The 20,133-nt window shown below is 46.3% G+C and overlaps 1 protein-coding gene across 1 annotated transcript in view; it reads right to left on the reverse strand.

The window, feature by feature from the left end:
* Positions 1 to 20,133, reverse strand: part of MORN5 (MORN repeat containing 5) — a 139,987-nt gene that overhangs the window by 100,379 nt on the left and 19,475 nt on the right. The window contains exons 3-4 of the mRNA XM_063936939.1: positions 1,870 to 1,981; positions 997 to 1,128 (exon numbers count right to left, since the gene is read on the reverse strand). Of these exons, the coding sequence (XP_063793009.1) occupies positions 997 to 1,128; positions 1,870 to 1,981 (244 nt within the window). The remainder of the gene's footprint in view (positions 1 to 996; positions 1,129 to 1,869; positions 1,982 to 20,133) is intronic.

The following is a 20,133-nucleotide window of genomic DNA, read 5'->3' on the forward strand; positions in this document are numbered from 1 at the left end:
ATCACAAGGTTTTTTCTTCGTTCTGGTGATCGTAATGTGATTGACAGGAAGTGGGTGTTTCTGGGCGGAAACTGGCCGTTTTATGGGAGATTGTGAAAAAACGCTGCCGTTTCTGGGAAAAACGCGGGAGTGTCTGAAGAAACGGGGGAGTGTCTGGGCGAACGCTGGGTGTGTTTGTGACGTCAAGCCAGGAACGAAACTGACTGAACTGATCGCAGTTGCCGAGTAAGTGTGGAGCTACTCAGAAACTGCTAAGAAGTTTCTATTTGCAATTCTGCTAATCTTTCGTTCGCAATTTTGATAAGCTAAGATTCCCTCCCAGTAGGCGGCGGCTTAGCGTGTGCAATGCTGCTAAAAGCAGCTTGCGAGCGAACAACTCGGAATGAGGGCCAAGGTGTCTTCTGCCGCCTCAGATGGTCTTTTCCTCACATACTCACCCGGCTTCTTTCTTCCGGCTCTGCGAGGAGGACGGCAGCGCGGCTCTGGGACGGACGGCGAGGGTGAGACCTGCGTACCGATCCCTCTGGAGCTAATGGTGTCCAGTAGCCTAAGAAACAGAGCCCTGAAACTCAGAGAAGTGGGTCTGTTTCTCTCTCCTCAGTCCCTCGATGCAGGGAGTCTGTTGCCAGCAGGCTCCCTGAAAATAAAAAACCTAACAAAAATGCTTTCTTACAGGAAACACAGGAGAGCTCCTGAAATGCACCCAGTCTCCACTGGGCACATTATCAAACTGAGGTCTGGATGAGGGGCATAGAGGGAGGAGCCAGTGCACACCCAGAGTCAAAGTCTTTCTTAAAGTGTCCATGTCTCCTGCGGAGCCCGTCTATCCCCATGGTCCTTACGGAGTCCCAGCATCCTCTAGGACATTAGAGAAAATTAATTATGACAACTACAGTAATTGCTACAAATTAAGAGGAACCACCTTTACCTCTAAAGCTAAGAAAAAGCAAATAAAGAAAACAATAAGCACAACAGATTTAATAGCTGAATGCTAACCGGCATTTCTCAGAAATCGGTGCTGGTAGTCAGTCACAACACGAGAGACTGGGTCATAAAATCCATCGCCACAATCATAATGGCCTTCTGGGATTTGTCGAGGAGGATCCAGATTTGTGAGTTGGGAGCTACCTAAAACAAAAATGCTTATGCATTGATATCTGCTTGTATTCCCACATGTCCTTTATGCTCAATATCAAAGCTTTTAAAGAACAGGTTGTCTAGTCTGATCAATAAGCGCTTACACACAAGTGTTTCATCCAATGTCTGTGATCTGCTGTACTTCTAGCGGGTGATTTCATTCTCATGGAACCTCATGTGCTAATATTGTACTTTGTGCTATATCTGGCCAGGGAAATCTTGCTTGCTTCAGCTTGTACCCCCAACTGAGATATGAGCAAAAGCAAGCAATATTTCTGTACCATAATGGCATGCAATCTGTGATTTGGAACGTGGAGCTGACTTATGGGCCTCATAATGTGAATAGGTGAGAGTAAACAGGATATTACATTTAAACTTCATGCACCATTTTCGTATGACCATGACCTGTAAAGATAATTTCCTGCATCCATTTATTTATTTTATTAACAGTTTCTTACATAGCGCAGCAAATTCTGTTGCGCTTTCCATGTGTGATGACTATTCTTTCGGTGATGAGATTTATCAATTTCTGTTTTATAATCATAAAATAGATCAGATACAGGCTAAAAGAACAAACCTCAATTATCACATGTCATAATAGTTCTTATCTATGTTAATAATTGTCACCTGTAACAAGTGAGACAACAAATGAAATTACATCAGCAGACTGCATAACTTTCAAACTATTAAATGTGCATTTAAGATAATTTGTTTATACAACTGTAATAGCACCTGCAGGTTTCAAACCAGAACACATTTCCGTATAAAATCTTCTGTCATAACCATCACAGTAATGCCATTTCTCCTTTTCATACTGAAGTCCATCTGCAAAAGTGTATTTTCCCTGCAAAATTCAAAACAGGTATTAAGCAGAGCAAAATAAAAGATTTAATGGTATAATAAATCATTGTTTTGCAAAACAATATATGTTATAAATTAATGTAAATTTAGCATACCAATCTATCCATAAAGTTTTCTTTTCATAGTCTTATCTGAATGGCCATGCCATACCATACCTCTCAACTTTCTGATGTTCCAAGGAGGGACTCCTCGCGCGGTGCAGCAGAGTGGCGCCAAAAAGTGGCATGGCCTGTTGGAAGGGGGCGTTGCTTCACGTGGATGTCGAGATCGCGCGCCACGCCTCCAATTTTCATCACAGTGGGGGCATGGCCAGCGCTCTGTGAGCTACTGGCCATGCCCCCTCTGCCTCACTGAAACAGACGCTGTGCACATGTGCACAGCGTCTATTCGCCGCTGCTCTGCTCTGACCTGAGCAGAGCAGCGAGTGATAGGGAGCCTCCCAACTGCCCCCCCACCACCACCGCGGGACACTGCGGCCTGCGGGAGGGACAGCGGAACAGACCCCAAAAAACGGGACTGTACCGCGAAAATCAGGACAGTTGGGAGGTATGCCATACTGCTAAACTTTTCTTGTTATGCAGATTTGAAAAATCTGACAACAATAATAAAAACAGTACAACTTTTCATGTAAATGAACAAACATACATTCTTGATTCAAAGTATAAAAAAAGTTACACGGTGTTTTCATGTGAATATTAACAGCCAATCAGGAGCCTTTAAAACTGGGAACTGCCTCCAGTTTAATAACTTCAGAAATAGGATATCGGGAACACAGTGATAATATTTCTGCAAGTAAATAGGAGGTTCATTCTCACACTAATACTCATATATGCTCAGAAGATGGCTATTGTCATACAGCTGAGAGACGCAGAAAATGTAACATACAGGTTAAACTGAGAAAATTAGAATATTGTGCAAAAGTTCATTTATTTCAGTAATTCAACTTAAAAGGTGAAACGAATATATTATATAGACTCATTACATGCACAGTGAGATATTTCAAGCCTTTATTTGTTATAATTTTGATGATTGTGGCTTACAGCTTAAGATCACCCCAAATCCAAAATCTCAGAAAATTAGAATATTGTGAAAATGTTCAATATTGTAGGCTCAAAGTGTCACACCCTGATCAGCTAATTAATCCAAACCACCTGCAAAGGGTTCCTGAGTGTTTAAATGGTCTCTCAGTCTGGTTAGGTACAATTCACAGTCATGGGGAAGACTGCTGACCTGACAGTTGTGCAGAAAACCATCATTGACACCCTCTACAAGGAGGGAAAGCCTCAAAAGGAATTGGCAAAAGAAGTTGGATATTCTCAAAGTGCTGCATCAAAGCACATCAATAGAAAATTAAGTGGAAAGCAAAAGTGTGGAAGAAAAAAGTGCACAAGTAGCAGGGATGACCCCAGCCTGGAGAGGATTGTCAGGAAAAGGCCATTCAAAAGTGTGGGGGAACTTCATAAGGAGTGGACTGCGGCTGGAGTTAGTGCATCAAGAGCCACCACACGCAGACGGATCCTGGACATGGGCTTCAAATGTCGTATTCCTCTTTGTCAGGCCGCTCCTGAACAACAAACAATGTCAGAAGCATCTTACCTGGGCTAAAGAAAAAAAGAACTGGTCTGTTGCTCAGTGGTCCAAAGTCCTCTTTTCTGATGAGACCAAATTTTGCATCTTATTTAGAAACTAAGGTCCCATAGTACGGAGGAAGAATGGAGAGGCACACAATCCAAGATGCTAGAAGTCCAGTGTGAAGTTACTACAGTCTGTGTTGATTGGGGAGCCATGTCATCTGCTGGTGTTGGTCTACTGTGCTTTATTAAGTCCAGAGTCAACGCAGCCGTCTACCAGGACATTTTAGAGCACTTCACGTTTTCTTCAGCAGACAAGCTTTATGGAGATACTGACTTCATTTTCCAGCAGGACTTTGCACTTGCCCACACTGCCAAAAGTACCAAAACCTGGTTTAATGACCGTGGGGATTACTGTGCTGTATTGGCCAGCAAACTTGCCTGACCTGAACCACATAGATAATCTATGGGGCATTGCCAAGAGAAAGATGAGAGACATAAGACCGAACAATGCAGAAGAGCTGAAGGCCACTATTGAAGCATCCTGCTACTTTCTCCCTCTGTACACTGTATTAAGTCTCAAGCAGAGTAGCACCTCATTACCTAATTATGGTGTGCAAATTAGGGCCCCCTTCCCTTTGTAACTGATTCTATGTATTTATACATATTTCTGAAGGTAGGCGACACCTTCAGCCTAATTTAGCACCCTGCCCCACCCACCCCTCACTGATTTTAAATAGAAAGTCCAGCACTCTTGCCTGCATATGTGGAATGAGCACACTGAGGTAAGACTCCTACATTTTTTTTACTATGGCAGTCAATATTGGGGGGATTCTCTGGGGCGCGGGGTTCCCTGGACCTGCCGTGGCTGGGCACCCCCGGGGCACCGCAATTTAACATTTATTTCAATACACTATGGCACTTATAGTTTGTTTTATATATATGTAACACTTTCACACCAATTTCTTTCACTCTTCACATTACTCACACATGCAGCAGTAGCTGCTCCTACCCACTTAACTCTTTGTTTGTATCACTCTTGCGGTGCCCTGGGGTTGTCTGGCTGGGTGGCTTTGGGGTGTCCTGCCCCCCGGACCTGAACCCCTGTAGTTAGTGTTACCCAATGAGAGGCTACCTTGGCGCAGTGGGTAAGCTCATATCCCTGGCCAGGAATATGCTAAATGCCTCTGGTTATTACAGGTTGAGCTAGTGTGTGATAGTGCACCTGCTACTTTTTCCCTCTGTACACTGTATTAAGTCTCAAGCAGAGTAGCACCTCATTACCTAATTATGTTGTGCAAATTAGGGCCCCCTTCCCTTTGCCTCCTGTAAGGACGTCAGATGTTGTTGGAAGAAGATTGGAAGGGCCGAGACTTGTACTTTTAATGACCCTAACCTCAAACCTCCGTCTAACCCAGCTTGTAGAAAGTGCAACAATCTGGTAAGACAAAACTGTCTGGGGTTCCAACCCCTAGGCTGGCACCAATCCATGTATCTTTTCCAAATTCCATGATAGTGTGCTGCAGCAACTGGCTTTCATGCCGCTAACATTGTAGGGATAGCTGCACTGGGAATGCCCCTTTCCCTCAGTATCCTGGTCTCAAGAACCACACCGTCAAACGCAGGCGGTTCAGGTCTGGGTGTAGGAATGGTCCCTGTGACAACAGATCCTTCCTCTGCGGCAACCTCCAAGGCTCCTTTGCTAGGAGACCCTTCAGATCAGAGTACCAACTTCTGCGAGGCCAGTCCAGTGCTATCAGAATTACCCACGCTCTTTCCTGAGAGGAAATGGCGGAAAGATATAAACCAGTTCGTAAGGCCAGCGAATCGTTAGCGCGTCCACTGCTTCTGCTGCAGGATGCCTTGTTCTGGTCACATATCTTGGAAGTTGACAATTGTGTCGGGATGCCATTAGATCTACTTGTGGTAACCCCCACCATCTTACCACTGCATCGAAGACTTGGGGGTGTTGACTCCACTCTCCTGGGTGCATGTCTTGACGGCTGAGATAATCCACCTCCCAGTTGTCTATTCCTGGAATGAAGACTGCTGACAGAATTATTTCAAGTTTTTCTGCCCAAGACATAGTCTTTGTGGCTTCCCTTAAGGCCATCTGGCTCTTTGTTCCTTCCTGGCGGTTTATATAAGCCGCTGCTGTGACATTGTCCGATTGTACTCTCACGCGCTGAGCTCGTACTAAGCCCTCCGCTTGAAGAAGCGCATTGTAGATAGCTTGGAGCTCCAGCACATTTATTGGCAGACGAATCTCATTCTGGGACCATCTCCCCTGAAATTGATGGTTGTCCAGAACTGCACCCCAACCTCTGAGACTTGCATCCGTTGTCAAGATGATCCAATCCCAGATTCCAAAACGTTTTCCCGCTAATAGGTTTCTGTGTATCGAACACCAAATCAACAAAATTCTGGCCTGAGATGACAAGCGAATCTTCCTGTGAAGGAACAGGTGCATACCTGCCCCCTGTGAAATCAGGTTAATCTGGAACGTTCTTGAGTGAAGCCTGCCATACTGAATCGCTTCGAAGGATGCTACCATCTTCCCAAGAAGCCGTATGAAAAGTTGTAGAGACACCGTCTGATTTTGCAAGACCTGGTGAGCCATGTGTCTGATGCCATGAATCTTGGTCTTCCGGTAGGAAGACTTTTAGCTGTATCGTATCCAGAATAAGACCCAAGAATTGAAGTCTTTGGGTTGGTTGTAAGTTGGATTTTATTTAAATTGACAATCCAACTGTGCAGAGTCAGGACCTGATGAGTAATTTTTGCACCCCTGATCAAGATTTCCGGATACAGGGCCTTGATAAGAAGGTCATCCAGGTAAGGTATAATTGTTACCCCCATAGATCTTAATTTTACTACCATGCCTGCCATGACCTTTGTGAAGATCCTTGGAGCAGAGGACAGACCGAACGGTAGTGCTCTGAATTGGTAGTGGTTCATCTCCACAGCAAACCTCAGATATGCTTGATGTAGAGTTTAAATTGGAACATGGAGGTACGCATACTTTATGTCCATAGACACCATGGATTCCTGCTGTTCCAATCCTGCATTGACTGACTATCGATTCCATCTTGAACTGGTAAACTGTAAGGAATTGGTTTAATACCTTTAAGTTTAGAATGGGCCTGACCGAGCCATCTGCCTTGGGTATCACAAAAAGATTTTAATAAAAACTCGTCTCTTTCTGAGGTACCGGCACTGGTACTATCACTTCTGTTAGAAGCAACCTTTGGATAGCTGTTTCTAATGCTCTTGCCTTTTGAGGGCACTGAGGCAGACCCGTAGTAAAAATAGGAATTTAATACCTACCGGTAATTCCTTTTCTCGTAGTCCGTAGGGGATACTGGGATGGATTAGTACCATGGGGTATGGATCGGATCCATTAGAGCCTGGCACTACAAGAAATGTTCAGTGTGTGCTGGCTCCTCCCCTCTATGCCCCTCCACCAGACTCTAGGAAAACTGTGCCTAAGGAGACGGACATACAGTGGGGCAAAAAAGTATTTGGACAGCCACTGATTGTGCAAGTTGATCCACTTAAAAAGATGAGAGACGTCTGTAATTTCCATCATAGGTAAACTTCAAGTGTGAGAGACAGAATCTGAAAAAAAAAAAACCTAGGAAATCACATTGTATGATTTTTAAACAATTTATTAGTATATTCTTGCAGAAAATAAATATTTGGACAATCAAAAAGTTTAACTCAATACTTTGTAATATAACCTCGATTGGCAATTACACACATTGTAGCAGGTATTTTGGCCCACTCTTCCATGCAGATATTCTCTAGATCTGTCATGTTTTGGGGCTGTCGCCGGGCAACACGGACTTTCAACTCCCTCAACAGATTTTCTATTGGGTTGAAGTCTGGAGACTGGTTAAGCCACTCCAGGACCTTGAAATGCTTCTTACGGAGCCACTCCTTCGTTGCCCTGGCGGTGTGTTTGGGGTCATTGTCATGCTGGAAAACCCAGCCACGTTCCATCTTCAATGCTCTTACTGAGGGAAGGCGGTTTTTGCCCAAAATCTCACGATACATGGCCCCATTCATCCTTTCCTTAATACGGATCAGTCGTCCTGTCCCCTTTGCAGAAAAGCAGCCCCAAAGCATGATGTTTCCACCCCCATGCTTCACAGTGGGCATGGTGTTCTTGGGATGCCATTCATCATTCTTCTCCCTCCAAACACGGCAAGTGGAGTTTATACCAAAAAAGTTTGATTTTGCTCTCATTTGACCACATTACATTATAGCAATCCTCTTCTGGATCATCCAGATGGTCACTGGCAAACATTAGACGGGCCTGGACATGTGCTGGCTTAAGCAGGGGGACCTTTCTGGTGCTGCAGGATTTCAATCCATGACGACGTAGTGTGTTACTAATGGTAACCTTTGTGACTGTGGTCCCAACTCTCTTGAGATCATTGACCAGGTCCCCCTGTGTAGTTCTGGGCCGATTCCTCACTGTACTCAAGATCATTGATACCCCATGAGGTGAGATCTTGCATGGAGCCTCAGGTCAAGGGAGATTGTCAGTGATCTTGTGTTTCTTCCATTTTTTAATAATTGCGCCAACAGTTGATCTCTTCTCACCGAGATGCTTGCCTATTGTGGAGTAGCTCATCCCAGCCTTGTGCAGCTCTACAACTTTGTCCCTTGCATCCTTAGACAGCTCTCTGGTCTTGGCCATGGTGGAGAGGTAGCAGTCTGACTGTTTGAGGGTGTGGACAGGTGTCTTTTATACAGATAACCAGTTCAAACAGGTGCCATAATACAGGTAACGAGTGGAGGAAAGAAAAGCTTCTTAAAGAAGAAGTAACAGGTCTGTGAGAGCCAGAAATCTTGCTGCTTGGTAGGTGTCCAAATATTTATGTTCCACAAGAATATACAAGTAAATTGTTTAAAAATCATACAATGTGATTTCCTTTTTTTTCAGATTCTGTCTCTCACAGTTGAAGTGTACCTATGATGGAAATTACAGACCTCTCTCATCTTTTTAAGTGGTTCAACTTGCACAATCGGTGGCTGTCCAAATACTTTTTTGCCCCACTGTACTTTGAGAGAAGGAAAATAGATTACAACAGCGGTGAGGTAACAAACCAACACACAACAGTAACAAATGATAGCCATGCTAACCAGAATAAAGGAGAGCCACGCTAACAAAAATAAGAATTTACTTACCGATAATTCTATTTCTCGTAGTCCGTAGTGGATGCTGGGGACTCCGTCAGGACCATGGGGAATAGCGGCTCCGCAGGAGACAGGGCACAAAAATAAAGCTTTAGGATCAGGTGGTGTGTACTGGCTCCTCCCCCTATGACCCTCCTCCAAGCCTCAGTTAGGATACTGTGCCCGGACGAGCGTACACAATAAGGAAGGATATTGAACCCCGGGTAAGACTCATACCAGCCACACCGTATAACTTGTGATCTGAACCCAGTTAACAGTATGACAAACGGAGGAGCCTCTGAACAGACGGCTCACAACAAATAACAACCCGATTTTTTTGTAACAATAACTATGTACAAGTATTGCAGACAATCCGCACTTGGGATGGGCGCCCAGCATCCACTACGGACTACGAGAAATAGAATTATCGGTAAGTAAATTCTTATTTTCTCTAACGTCCTAAGTGGATGCTGGGGACTCCGTCAGGACCATGGGGATTATACCAAAGCTCCCAAACGGGCGGGAGAGTGCGGATGACTCTGCAGCACCGAATGAGAGAACTCAAGGTCCTCCTCAGCCAGGGTATCAAATTTGTAGAATTTTGCAAACGTATTTGTCCCTGACCAAGTAGCAGCTCGGCAGAGTTGTAATGCCGAGACTCCCCGGGCAGCCGCCCAGGATGAGCCCACTTTCCTTGTGGAATGGGCCTTGACAGATTTAGGTTGTGGCAAGCCTGCCACAGAAAGTGCAAGTTGAATTGTGCTACAAATCCAACGAGCAATCGTCTGCTTAGAAGCAGGAGCACCCATCTTGTTGGGTGCATACAATATAAGCAGTGAGTCAGACTTTCTGACTCCCGCCGTTCTTGAAATATATATTTTCAATGCCCGGACCACGTCCAACAACTTGGAATCCTCCAACTTGTTAGTAGCCGCAGGCACCACAATAGGCTGGTTCAGGTGAAACGCTGACACCACCTTAGGCAGAAAATGAGGACGCGTCCGCAGTTCTGCCCTGTCCGTATGGAAAATCAGATATGGGCTCTTATATGATAAAGCCGTCAATTCTGATACTCTCCTGGCTGAAGCCAGGGCCAGTAGCATGGTTACTTTCCATGTGAGATACTTCAGCTCCACCGATTTGAGCGGCTCAAACCAATGGGATTTGAGAAAATCCAAGACTACATTAAGATCCCACGGTGCCACTGGGGGCACAACCGGGGGCTGTATATGTAGTACTCCTTTTACAAAAGTCTGGACTTCAGGAACTGAAGCCAATTCTTTCTGGAAGAAAATCGACAGGGCCGAAATTTGAACCTTAATGGACCCCAATTTGAGGCCCATAGACAATCCTGTTTGCAGGAAATGTAGGAATCGACCCAGTTGAAATTCCTCCGTGGGGGCCTTCCTGGCCTCACACCACGCAACATATTTCCTCCAAATGCGGTGATAATGTTGTGCAGTCACCTCCTTCCTGGCCTTTACCAGTGTAGGAATGACCTCTTCCGGAATGCCTTTTTCCTTTAGAATTCGGCGTTCAACCGCCATGCCGTCAAACGCAGCCGCAGTAAGTCTTGGAATAGACACGGTCCCTGCTGAAGCAGGTCCCGTCTTAGAGGTAGAGGCCACGGATCCTCCGTGAGCATCTCTTGAAGTTCCGGGTACCAAGTTCTTCTTGGCCAATCCGCAGCCACTAGTATCGTTCTTACTCCCTTTTGCCGTATAATTCTCAGTACTTTTGGTATGAGAGGCAGAGGAGGGAACACATACTCTGACTGGAACACCCACGGTGTTACCAGAGCGTCCACAGCTATTGCCTGAGGATCTCTTGACCTGGCGCAATACCTGTCCAGTTTTTTGTTGAGGCGGGACGCCATCATATCCACCATTGGTTTTTCCCAACGGTTCACAATCATGTGGAAGACTTCTGGATGAAGTCCCCACTCTCCCGGGTGTAAATCGTGTCTGCTGAGGAAGTCTGCTTCCCAGTTGTCCACTCCCGGAATGAATACCGCTGACAGTGCCATCACATGATCTTCCGCCCAGCGAAGAATCCTTGCAGCTTCTGCCATTGCTGTCCTGCTTCTTGTGCCGCCCTGTCTGTTTACGTGGGCGACTGCCGTGATGTTGTCCGACTGGATCAACACCGGCTGACCCTGAAGCAGGGGTTTTGCCAGACTTAGAGCATTGTAAATCGCTCTTAGCTCCAGTATATTTATGTGAAGAGACATCTCCAGGCTTGACCATACTCCCTGGAAGTTTCTTCCTTGTGTGACCGCTCCCCAGCCTCTCAGACTGGCATCCGTGGTCACCAGGACCCAGTCCTGTATGCCGAATCTGCGGCCCTCTAACAGATGAGCACTCTGCAACCACCACAGAAGAGACACCCTTGTCCGTGGCGATAAGGTTATCCGCTGATGCATCTGCAGATGCGATCCGGACCATTTGTCCAGCAGATCCCACTGAAAAGTTTGTGCGTGGAATCTGCCGAATGGAATCGCTTCGTAAGAAGCCACCATCTTTCCCAGGACTCTTGTGCATTGATGCACAGACACTGTCCCTGGTTTTAGGAGGTTCCTGACAAGTTCGGATAACTCCCTGGCTTTCTCCTCCGGAAGAAACACCTTTTTCTGAACCGTGTCCAGAATCATTCCCAGGAATAGCAGACGTGTCGTCGGGGTCAACTGAGATTTTGGAAAATTCAGAATCCACCCGTGTTGTTGCAGCACTAGTTGGGTTAGTGCTACTCCGTCTTCCAGCTGTTCTCTGGATCTTGCCCTTATCAGGAGATCGTCCAAGTAAGGGATAATTAATACGCCTCTTCTTCGTAGAAGGATCATCATTTCGGCCATTACCTTGGTAAAGACCCGAGGTGCCGTGGACAATCCAAACGGCAGCGTCTGAAACTGATAATGACAGTTTTGCACCACGAACCTGAGGTACCCTTGATGTGAAGGGCAAATTGGGACATGCAGGTAAGCGTCCTTTATGTCCAGGGACACCATAAAGTCCCCTTCTTCCAGATTCGCTATCACTGCTCTGAGTGACTCCATCTTGAACTTGAATTTTTGTATGTACAGGTTCAAAGATTTGAGATTTAGAATAGGTCTTACCGAGCCGTCCGGCTTCGGTACCACAAATAGCGTGGAGTAATACCCCTTTCCTTGTTGTAGGAGGGGTACCTTGACTATCACCTGCTGAGCAAACAGCTTGTGAATGGCTTCCAATACCGTCGCCCTGTCTGAGGGAGACGTTGGCAAAGCAGACTTTAGGAACCGGCGAGGGGGAGACTTCTCGAATTCCAACCTGTAACCCTGAGATACTACCTGCAGAATCCAGGGGTCCACCTGTGAGCAAGCCCACTGTGCGCTGAAATTCTTGAGTCGACCCCCCACCGTTCCTGAGTCCGCTTGTAAGGCCCCAGCGTCATGCTGAGGGCTTTGCAGAACCCTGGGAGGGCTTCTGTTCCTGGGCAGGGGCTGCTTGCTGCCCTCTCTTACCCCTTCCTCTGCCCCGAGGCAGATATGACTGTCCTTTTGTCCGCTTGTTCTTATAGGAACGAAAGGACTGCGGCTGAAAAGACGGTGTCTTTTTCTGTTGGGAGGGGGTCTGAGGTAAAAAAGTGGATTTTCCGGCAGTTGCCGTAGCCACCAGATCCGATAGACCGACGCCAAATAATTCCTCCCCTTTATACGGCAATACTTCCATATGTCGTTTGGAATCCGCATCACCTGACCACTGTCGCGTCCATAAACTCCTTCTGGCAGATATGGACATCGCATTTACTCTCGATGCCAGAGTGCAAATATCTCTCTGCGCATCTCGCATATAAAAGGAAAGCATCCTTTAATTGCTCTATAGTCAATAAAATACTGTCCCTATCCAGGGTATCAATATTTTCAGTCAGGGAATCCAACCAGACGACCCCAGCACTGCACATCCAGGCTGAGGCGATGGCTGGTCGCAGTATAACACCAGTATGTGTGTATATACTTTTTAAGGTAGTTTCCAGCCTCCTATCTGCTGGATCCTTGAGGGCGGCCGTATCAGGAGACGGTAACGCCACTTGTTTTGATAAGCGTGTGAGCGCCTTATCCACCCTAGGGGGTGTTTCCCAGCGCGCCCTAACCTCTGGCGGGAAAGGGTATAATGCTAATAACTTTTTTGAAATTAGCATTTTTCTATCTGGGTTAACCCACGCTTCATCACATACATCATTTAATTCCTCTGATTCAGGAAAAACTACAGGTAGTTTTTTCACCCCCCACATAATACCCCTTTTTGTGGTACTTGTAGTATCAGAGATATGCAAAGCCTCCTTCATTGCCGTGATCATATAACGTGTGGCCCTACTTGAAAATACGTTTGTTTCATCACCGTCGACACTAGATTCAGTGTCTGTGTCTGGGTCTGTGTCGACCGACTGAGGTAAAGGGCGCTTTACAGCCCCTGACGGTGTCTGAGACGCCTGGGCAGGTACTAACTGGTTTGCCGGCCGTCTCATGTCGTCAACTGATTTTTGTAATGTGCTGACATTATCACGTAATTCCATAAACAAAGCCATCCATTCCGGTGTCGACTCCCTGGGGGGTGACATCACCATTATCGGCAATTGCTCTGCCTCCACGCCAAGATCGTCCTCATACATGTCGACACACACGTACCGACACACAGCAGACACACAGGGAATGCTCTTATCGAAGACAGGACCCCACTAGCCCTTTGGGGAGACAGAGGGAGAGTTTGCCAGCACACACCCAAGCGCTATAATATATATGGGAACAACCCTATATAAGTGTTGTTCCTTATAGCCGCTTAAATATATAAAAATATCGCCAAAATATGCCCCCCCTCTCTGTTTTACCCTGTTTCTGTAGTGCAGTGCAGGGGAGAGTCCTGGGAGCCTTCCTCACAGCGGAGCTGAGCAGGAAAATGGCGCTGTGTGCTGAGGAGAATAAGCCCCGCCCCCTATTCCGGCGGGCTTTTCTCCCGGAGTTTTAGACATTTGGCATGGGTTAAATACATACATATAGCCTCAATGGCTATATGTGATGTATTCTTTTGCCATAAAAGGTATTATATATTGCTGCCCAGGGCGCCCCCAGCAGCGCCCTGCACCCTCCGTGACCGTCTGGTGTGAAGTGTGTGACAACAATGGCGCACAGCTGCAGTGCTGTGCGCTACCTTCATGAAGACTGAAGAGCCTTCTGCCGCCTGTTTCCGGACCTTCAATCTTCAGCATCTGTAAGGGGGGTCGGCGGCGCGGCTCCGGGACGAACCCCAGGGTGAGACCTGTGTTCCGACTCCCTCTGGAGCTAATGGTGTCCAGTAGCCTAAGAATCCAATCCATCCTGCACGCAGGTGAGTTGAAATTCTCTCCCCTAAGTCCCTCGATGCAGTGAGCCTGTTGCCAGCAGGACTCACTGAAAATAAAAAACCTAAAAAACTTTTTCTAAGCAGCTCTTTAGGAGAGCCACCTAGATTGCACCCTGCTCGGACGGGCACAAAAACCTAACTGAGGCTTGGAGGAGGGTCATAGGGGGAGGAGCCAGTACACACCACCTGATCCTAAAGCTTTATTTTTGTGCCCTGTCTCCTGCGGAGCCGCTATTCCCCATGGTCCTGACGGAGTCCCCAGCATCCACTTAGGACGTTAGAGAAAACCAAAGGATCGCAACGCTAACCCGAACAGTAATAGGAACAGTAACAGCAGACCCAACCAAGAACTTACAACCAGGTAAGCAAGAAACACGATGCACTGAGGCGGGCGCCCAGTATCCCCTATGGACTACGAGAAAATAAATTACCGGTATTAAATTCCTATTTTCTCTAACGTCCTAGGGGGATACTAGGATGGATTAGTACCATGGGGCAAGTCCCAAAGCTCCCCGAACAGGTGGGAGAGTGCTGAGACCCCTGCAAAACCGCCTGACCAAACTAAAGGTCTTCGCTGGCCAAGGTATCGAACTTATAGAACTTGACGAAAGTGTTCAAAACGGCCCAAGTACTTGCTCGACACAGCTGTAAGGCTGAGACGCCACAGGCAGCCGCCCAGGAAGAACCCACTGACCTAGTGGAGTGGGTCTGAATAGAACTCGGTAGTGGCAATGCCGCAGAATAGGTCTGTTGAATGGTCAAACTGAGCAATTGAGCAATGGACTGCTTAGAAGCAGGACATCCAATTTTGCCAGTGTTGTAAAGGACAAAAAGCGAATGTGACGAGCTGTCCTCTTGACGTAAATCCTGAAAGCCCGAACAAAGTCCAAGGACTTCAGAGCAACCGATGTGTCAGACATTAACGGAACCACTATTGGTTGATTCATGTGAAAAGCCAATCCCACATTCGGCAAAAACTGTGGGCGACTCCTGAGCTCCGCCCTATCCTCGTGAAATATAAAAATGAGGGCTCTTACAGGAGAGGCCAAAACCAGTAACATGACAGTTTTCCAAGTAAGACATTTCAAGTCCACCCTGTGTAAAGGTTCAAACCAGTCCGATTGGAGAAAGGTCAGGACTACATTGAGATTCCACGGAGCTGTGGGAGAAACAAAGGGCGGTTGAATGCGTAGAATACCCTTTAAGAACATCTGTACCTCCGGAATTACTGCAAGGTGCCTCTGGAAGAATATGGAGAGAGCCGAAATCTGAAATCTGATGGAGCCCAATCGTAGGCCCATATCCACGCCTCCTTGCAGGAAGAGCAGAAAACGGCCAAGTTGAAAATCCATAGCAGAATATCTTCTACCCTCACACCACGAAACATATTTCTTCCAGATTCGGTGATAATGTTAGACGTGACCCCCTTCCGGGCTTAGACCCTAGTCGTGATAACCTTGGAGGGAAGCCCATTCCTGGCTAGGATCTCCCTTTCAACCTCCAAGCCATTAAATGTAGCTGCAGGGAGTCTGGATAGATGAACGGGCCTTGTTGAAGAAGATCCTTGAGGAGCGGCAGAGGCCAGGGCTCTTCTAGAGACATGGTTAGGAGGTCCGCATACCAGGCTCGGCGAGGCCAATCCGGGGCAATTAGAATTGCCTGAACGTTTTCCCTTTTGAGCCTTTTTAGAACTCTGGGAATGAGAGGAATTGGAGGAAACAGGTATATGAACTGCTAAGTCCACGGTGCCGTCAGAGCGTCCACTGCTGCGGCCTGCAGAATCCTAGTACTGGAACAGTAGCGACATAGCTTCTTGTTGAGACGAGATGCCATCAGGTCTATCTGTGGACAGCCCCACCGGTGAACTAGCTGTTGAAACACATGAGGGTGAAGGCCCCAATTCCCCGGATGGAGGTCGTGTCTGCTGAGGAAGTCTGCTTCCCAGTTGTCCACTCCTGGAATGAATATAGCTGAGATAGCCCTTCTGTTGGCTTCCGCCCAGAGGAGTATCCTTGACACCTCTCGCATTGTGGCCCTGCTTCTTGTTACTCCCTGTCGGTTTATGTATGCCACTTCTGTGGCGTTGTCCGACTGTACCTGTATGGCCTGATTTCGGAGAAGATAAGAAGCCTGCAGAAGAGCACTGTAAATTGGCATGAGTTCCAGAACATTTATTAGGAGTGAAGATTCCTGACTCGACCACTAACATGGAACTGAGCCCCTTGGATCACTGCCCCCAAACCTCGGAGACTGGCATCCGTCAGTAGAGTCCAATATTTGGTACTGAAACTCCTACTCTCCACCAGGTGAGAGACTTGTAGCCACCATAACAGGGATATCCGTGCTTTGGGAGACAGAGCTATACTCTGGTACATATGCAGATGAGACCCTGACCACTTGTCCAGCAGATCCAGATGGAACGGATGGCCATGAAATCTGCCGTACTTGATTGCCTCGTTGAAGGCCACCATCTTGCCCTGTAGATGGATGCAAAGGTGAACCGAGATCTTGCGGGGTCTGAGCACCGAGCGGACCATAGCCTGGATTGTCAAGCCCTTGTCCATGGGGAGGAATACCTTCTGAGATACCATGTTCAGTAGAATCCCCAGGAACTGAATTCTCTGTGATGGTAGTAAATGTACAAGGAGAAAAGTATGACTCTTGTTTGGGCGCACTCTTATTATAAGAGTGCGCCCAAACAAGAGTCATACTTTTCTCCTTGTACATTTACTACTGCTTTCCGTTTTATGACTCCGGGCGCACCGCCATACGGACAGATAGGAATTTCCAAATATTATTGTCCATTTCTGGCTCTCAAATAATTATGTGTGTATTTTGAATCCAGGTCTGTGCAGGATCCAAAACTTTCGTCTCTTCTCTGTGATGGTTCCAGGTAAGATTTCTGGAAATTTAGGATCCACTCATGTTCCGTAAGAAGACGAGTAGCCAAGTTGATGCTGTTCAGCAGACTCTCCCTGGACACCGCCTTTATCAGGAGATCGTCCAAGTAGGAGACTATGTTGAATCCCATCATGTGGAGTTGCAGCATCATCTCCGCCATGACTTTTGTGAATACCCTTGGAGCTGTGGAGAGACCAAAGGGTAAGGCCTGCAACTGGAAGTGGTGGTCCAGTATAGCGAATCTGAGATAAGCCCGATGAGGGGGCCATATCGGTATGTGCAGATATGCATCCTTGATATCCAGGGATACCAGGAAATATCTTCTTCTAGGCCAGAGACCACCACCCTTAGAGATTCCATCTTGAACGTGAACACCCGAAGATACGGGTTCAGACTTTTGAGGTTCAAGATCGGCCGTGCCAAACAGTCCGGTTTCGGTACCACGAATAGGCTTGAATAAAATCCCCTGTTGTGCAACAGAGGAGGTACCGTAATAATAACCTTTGTTTGTAGTAGCTATTGAATGCCATCCTGCAAGGTTACCCTTGCTACAAGTGAAGCTGTTAAGCTTTACTTGAAGAATCTGAGAGGAGGGGGTGCTTGAAATTCCAACCGGTAACCCTAGGATATGAGGTCCCTCACCCAAGGGTCCTGGCAGGATTCTGCCCACATGTGGGTGAAGTGTTGAAATTGAGCACCCACTTGAAAGTCCCCCTTCAGCTGGGGACAACCGTCATGTGGAGGTCTTAGTGGATGAGGATCCATAGGCCTGATCCAGAGATCAAGCAGCTGCTGGTTTACGGGGTTTACCTCTGTTTCCTCTAGCTGCATTTGAGGCACCCCTGGCTCTGCCTCTAAATCTGGCCACACGAAAGGACTACAGAGAGGGCCCAGGATAGGGACATCTAGCCGGAGGCACAGCAGACGGCAGATAGGTAGACTTACCTGCCGTTGCTTGAGAAATCCACTTGTTCAGCTCTTCCCCAAACAAGGCATCCCCTGTAAAAGGAAGATTTTCCACGGCCTTCTTGGAATCAGCTCCCGCTGTCCATTGTCGTAGCCACAGAGCTCTGCGAGCTGAGACCACCATCGCGGTGGCACAGGCATTAATGAAGCCTATTTCTTTGATCGCCTCACTCATGAAATTATCAGCATCCTGGATATGATGCAGTAGAGTCAGGATCTCATCCTGAGGTAGAGTGTTAAACCCCTCTATTATATTACCCGACCATTTGACCATGGCCCTAGTGATCCAACCAGAAGCAATGGTGGGCCTCTGTGCTACGCCCACCACGGTGTAAATTGATTTGAGTGTAGTCTCAATTTTTACGGTCAACTGGGTCTTTGAGTAAGATAGCACCAGGTACAGGCAGCACATTCTTACGTGACAGCCTAGACACTGAGGTATCCACACATGGAGGGTTCTCCCAGACCTTCCTATCCTCAGGTGGAAAAGGGAAAGAATTTAGTAACCGTTTAGGGGTTTGAAATTTCTTGTCAGGATTGACCCACGCCTCTTTAAAGAGTGAGTTTAGTTCCTTGGAGACAGGGAAGGTGGCAGAATATTTTGGCTTTACATTATAAAACAACTCTTCCTCAGGTTCTGTCTCCTTATCCGGTATGTTAAGGACTTCCCTAATAGAATAAATTAGGGCCTCCACACCCTAACACAGAGAACTGTCCCCTCCATGTCCACCTCACCTTCATCCAGATCTGGCATGTCAGTATCAGATTATTGAACACAAGTAGAGAAGAAGCAGGACTCTTTGTGGGTGCACTCTTGAGAAACATTACAATGCTAGGAATATGGTAGAAATTATAAAACATACTTTTAATAGATATCATAAAAAAATCCAGGGTATCCAAAATATGGGACAAACTAACATGTAAATCTAAAAAAGCTTTGGTATATAGATAACACCCTATTTATATATAAAGGGTGAGAAGCTCTAAAAATATATAGAGACCAAAGCCACAGCACCTATAAATTAGTCAACAAATTAGACCAAACTGATCAGTAACATGGACTCACATGAAAACATAATTTAAATGAACACAGTGAACTTGTGTTAGATGTAATAACTGAGACCAAATAGAATCATTATGCATCACTTTTTTCTGTACTAATTTCCATTGTTTTCTATTTGGTTTCAGTTATTACATCTGGCACAAGTTCACTGTGTTCATTTAAATTATGTTTTTCATGTGAGTCCATGTTACTGACCAGTTTGGTCTAATTTGTTGACTAATTTATAAGTGCAGTGGCTTTGGTCTCTATATATTTTTAGAGCTTCTTGCCCTTTATATATATATATATAAATAGGGTGTTATCGATATACCAAAGCTTTTTTAGATTTACATGTTAGTTTGTCCCATATTTTGGATACCCTAGATTTTTTAATGATATCTATTAAAAGTATGTTTTATAATTTTTACCATATTCCTTGCATTGTAATGTTTCTCAAGAGTGCACCCACAAAGAGTCCTGCTTCTTCTCTACTTGTGTTCAATGGTTCCACTGTTTGACTCAGGGTGCACCACCAAAGTGACATTATTTAGGTAATTACCTTGTATTGTCGATTATTTTTTGGTTATATACTATTTTTGTGTGTATATCATTACCTGGTGCGAAATCTACCCTGTCGAAAAAATGTCAGTATCAGAGTCAGATTGGAGTATATGTGGAAGTGTGCGTTTGTTAGAGACCAGCAGGGCGGGGGGGGCTAAAGGAGGCTGCATGTGGTCAGCAGCCTTGACTAAAAAAAATCATCGACAGATTTCTTTAGTATCTGCCTTCCTTGTCTGGCAGTAGCCAGCTCAGTATTAATATTAGTAGTCATTCTTTTAAATAATTCCAACCACTCTGGCTCTGAATACTACTAGGGAGAGAACACGGAGTCCAGAGGAGAGAGCCCCCTTGGTGAAGGGGAAAACTTTGTGTTGCATGAGGGACACACAGCCTTCTTGCCAGATATTCTAACAGTAGAATCACACACTGTATTTCAGAAAAACACAGGGCCTAATTCAGAGTTGATCGCAGCAGCAAATTTGCTAGCAGTTGGGCAAAACCATGTTCACCGCAGGGGGGGCAGACATAACTTATG

This window comes from Pseudophryne corroboree, chromosome 8 (genome assembly GCF_028390025.1).
Source record: "Pseudophryne corroboree isolate aPseCor3 chromosome 8, aPseCor3.hap2, whole genome shotgun sequence".
Taxonomy (NCBI): Eukaryota; Metazoa; Chordata; class Amphibia; order Anura; family Myobatrachidae; genus Pseudophryne; species Pseudophryne corroboree.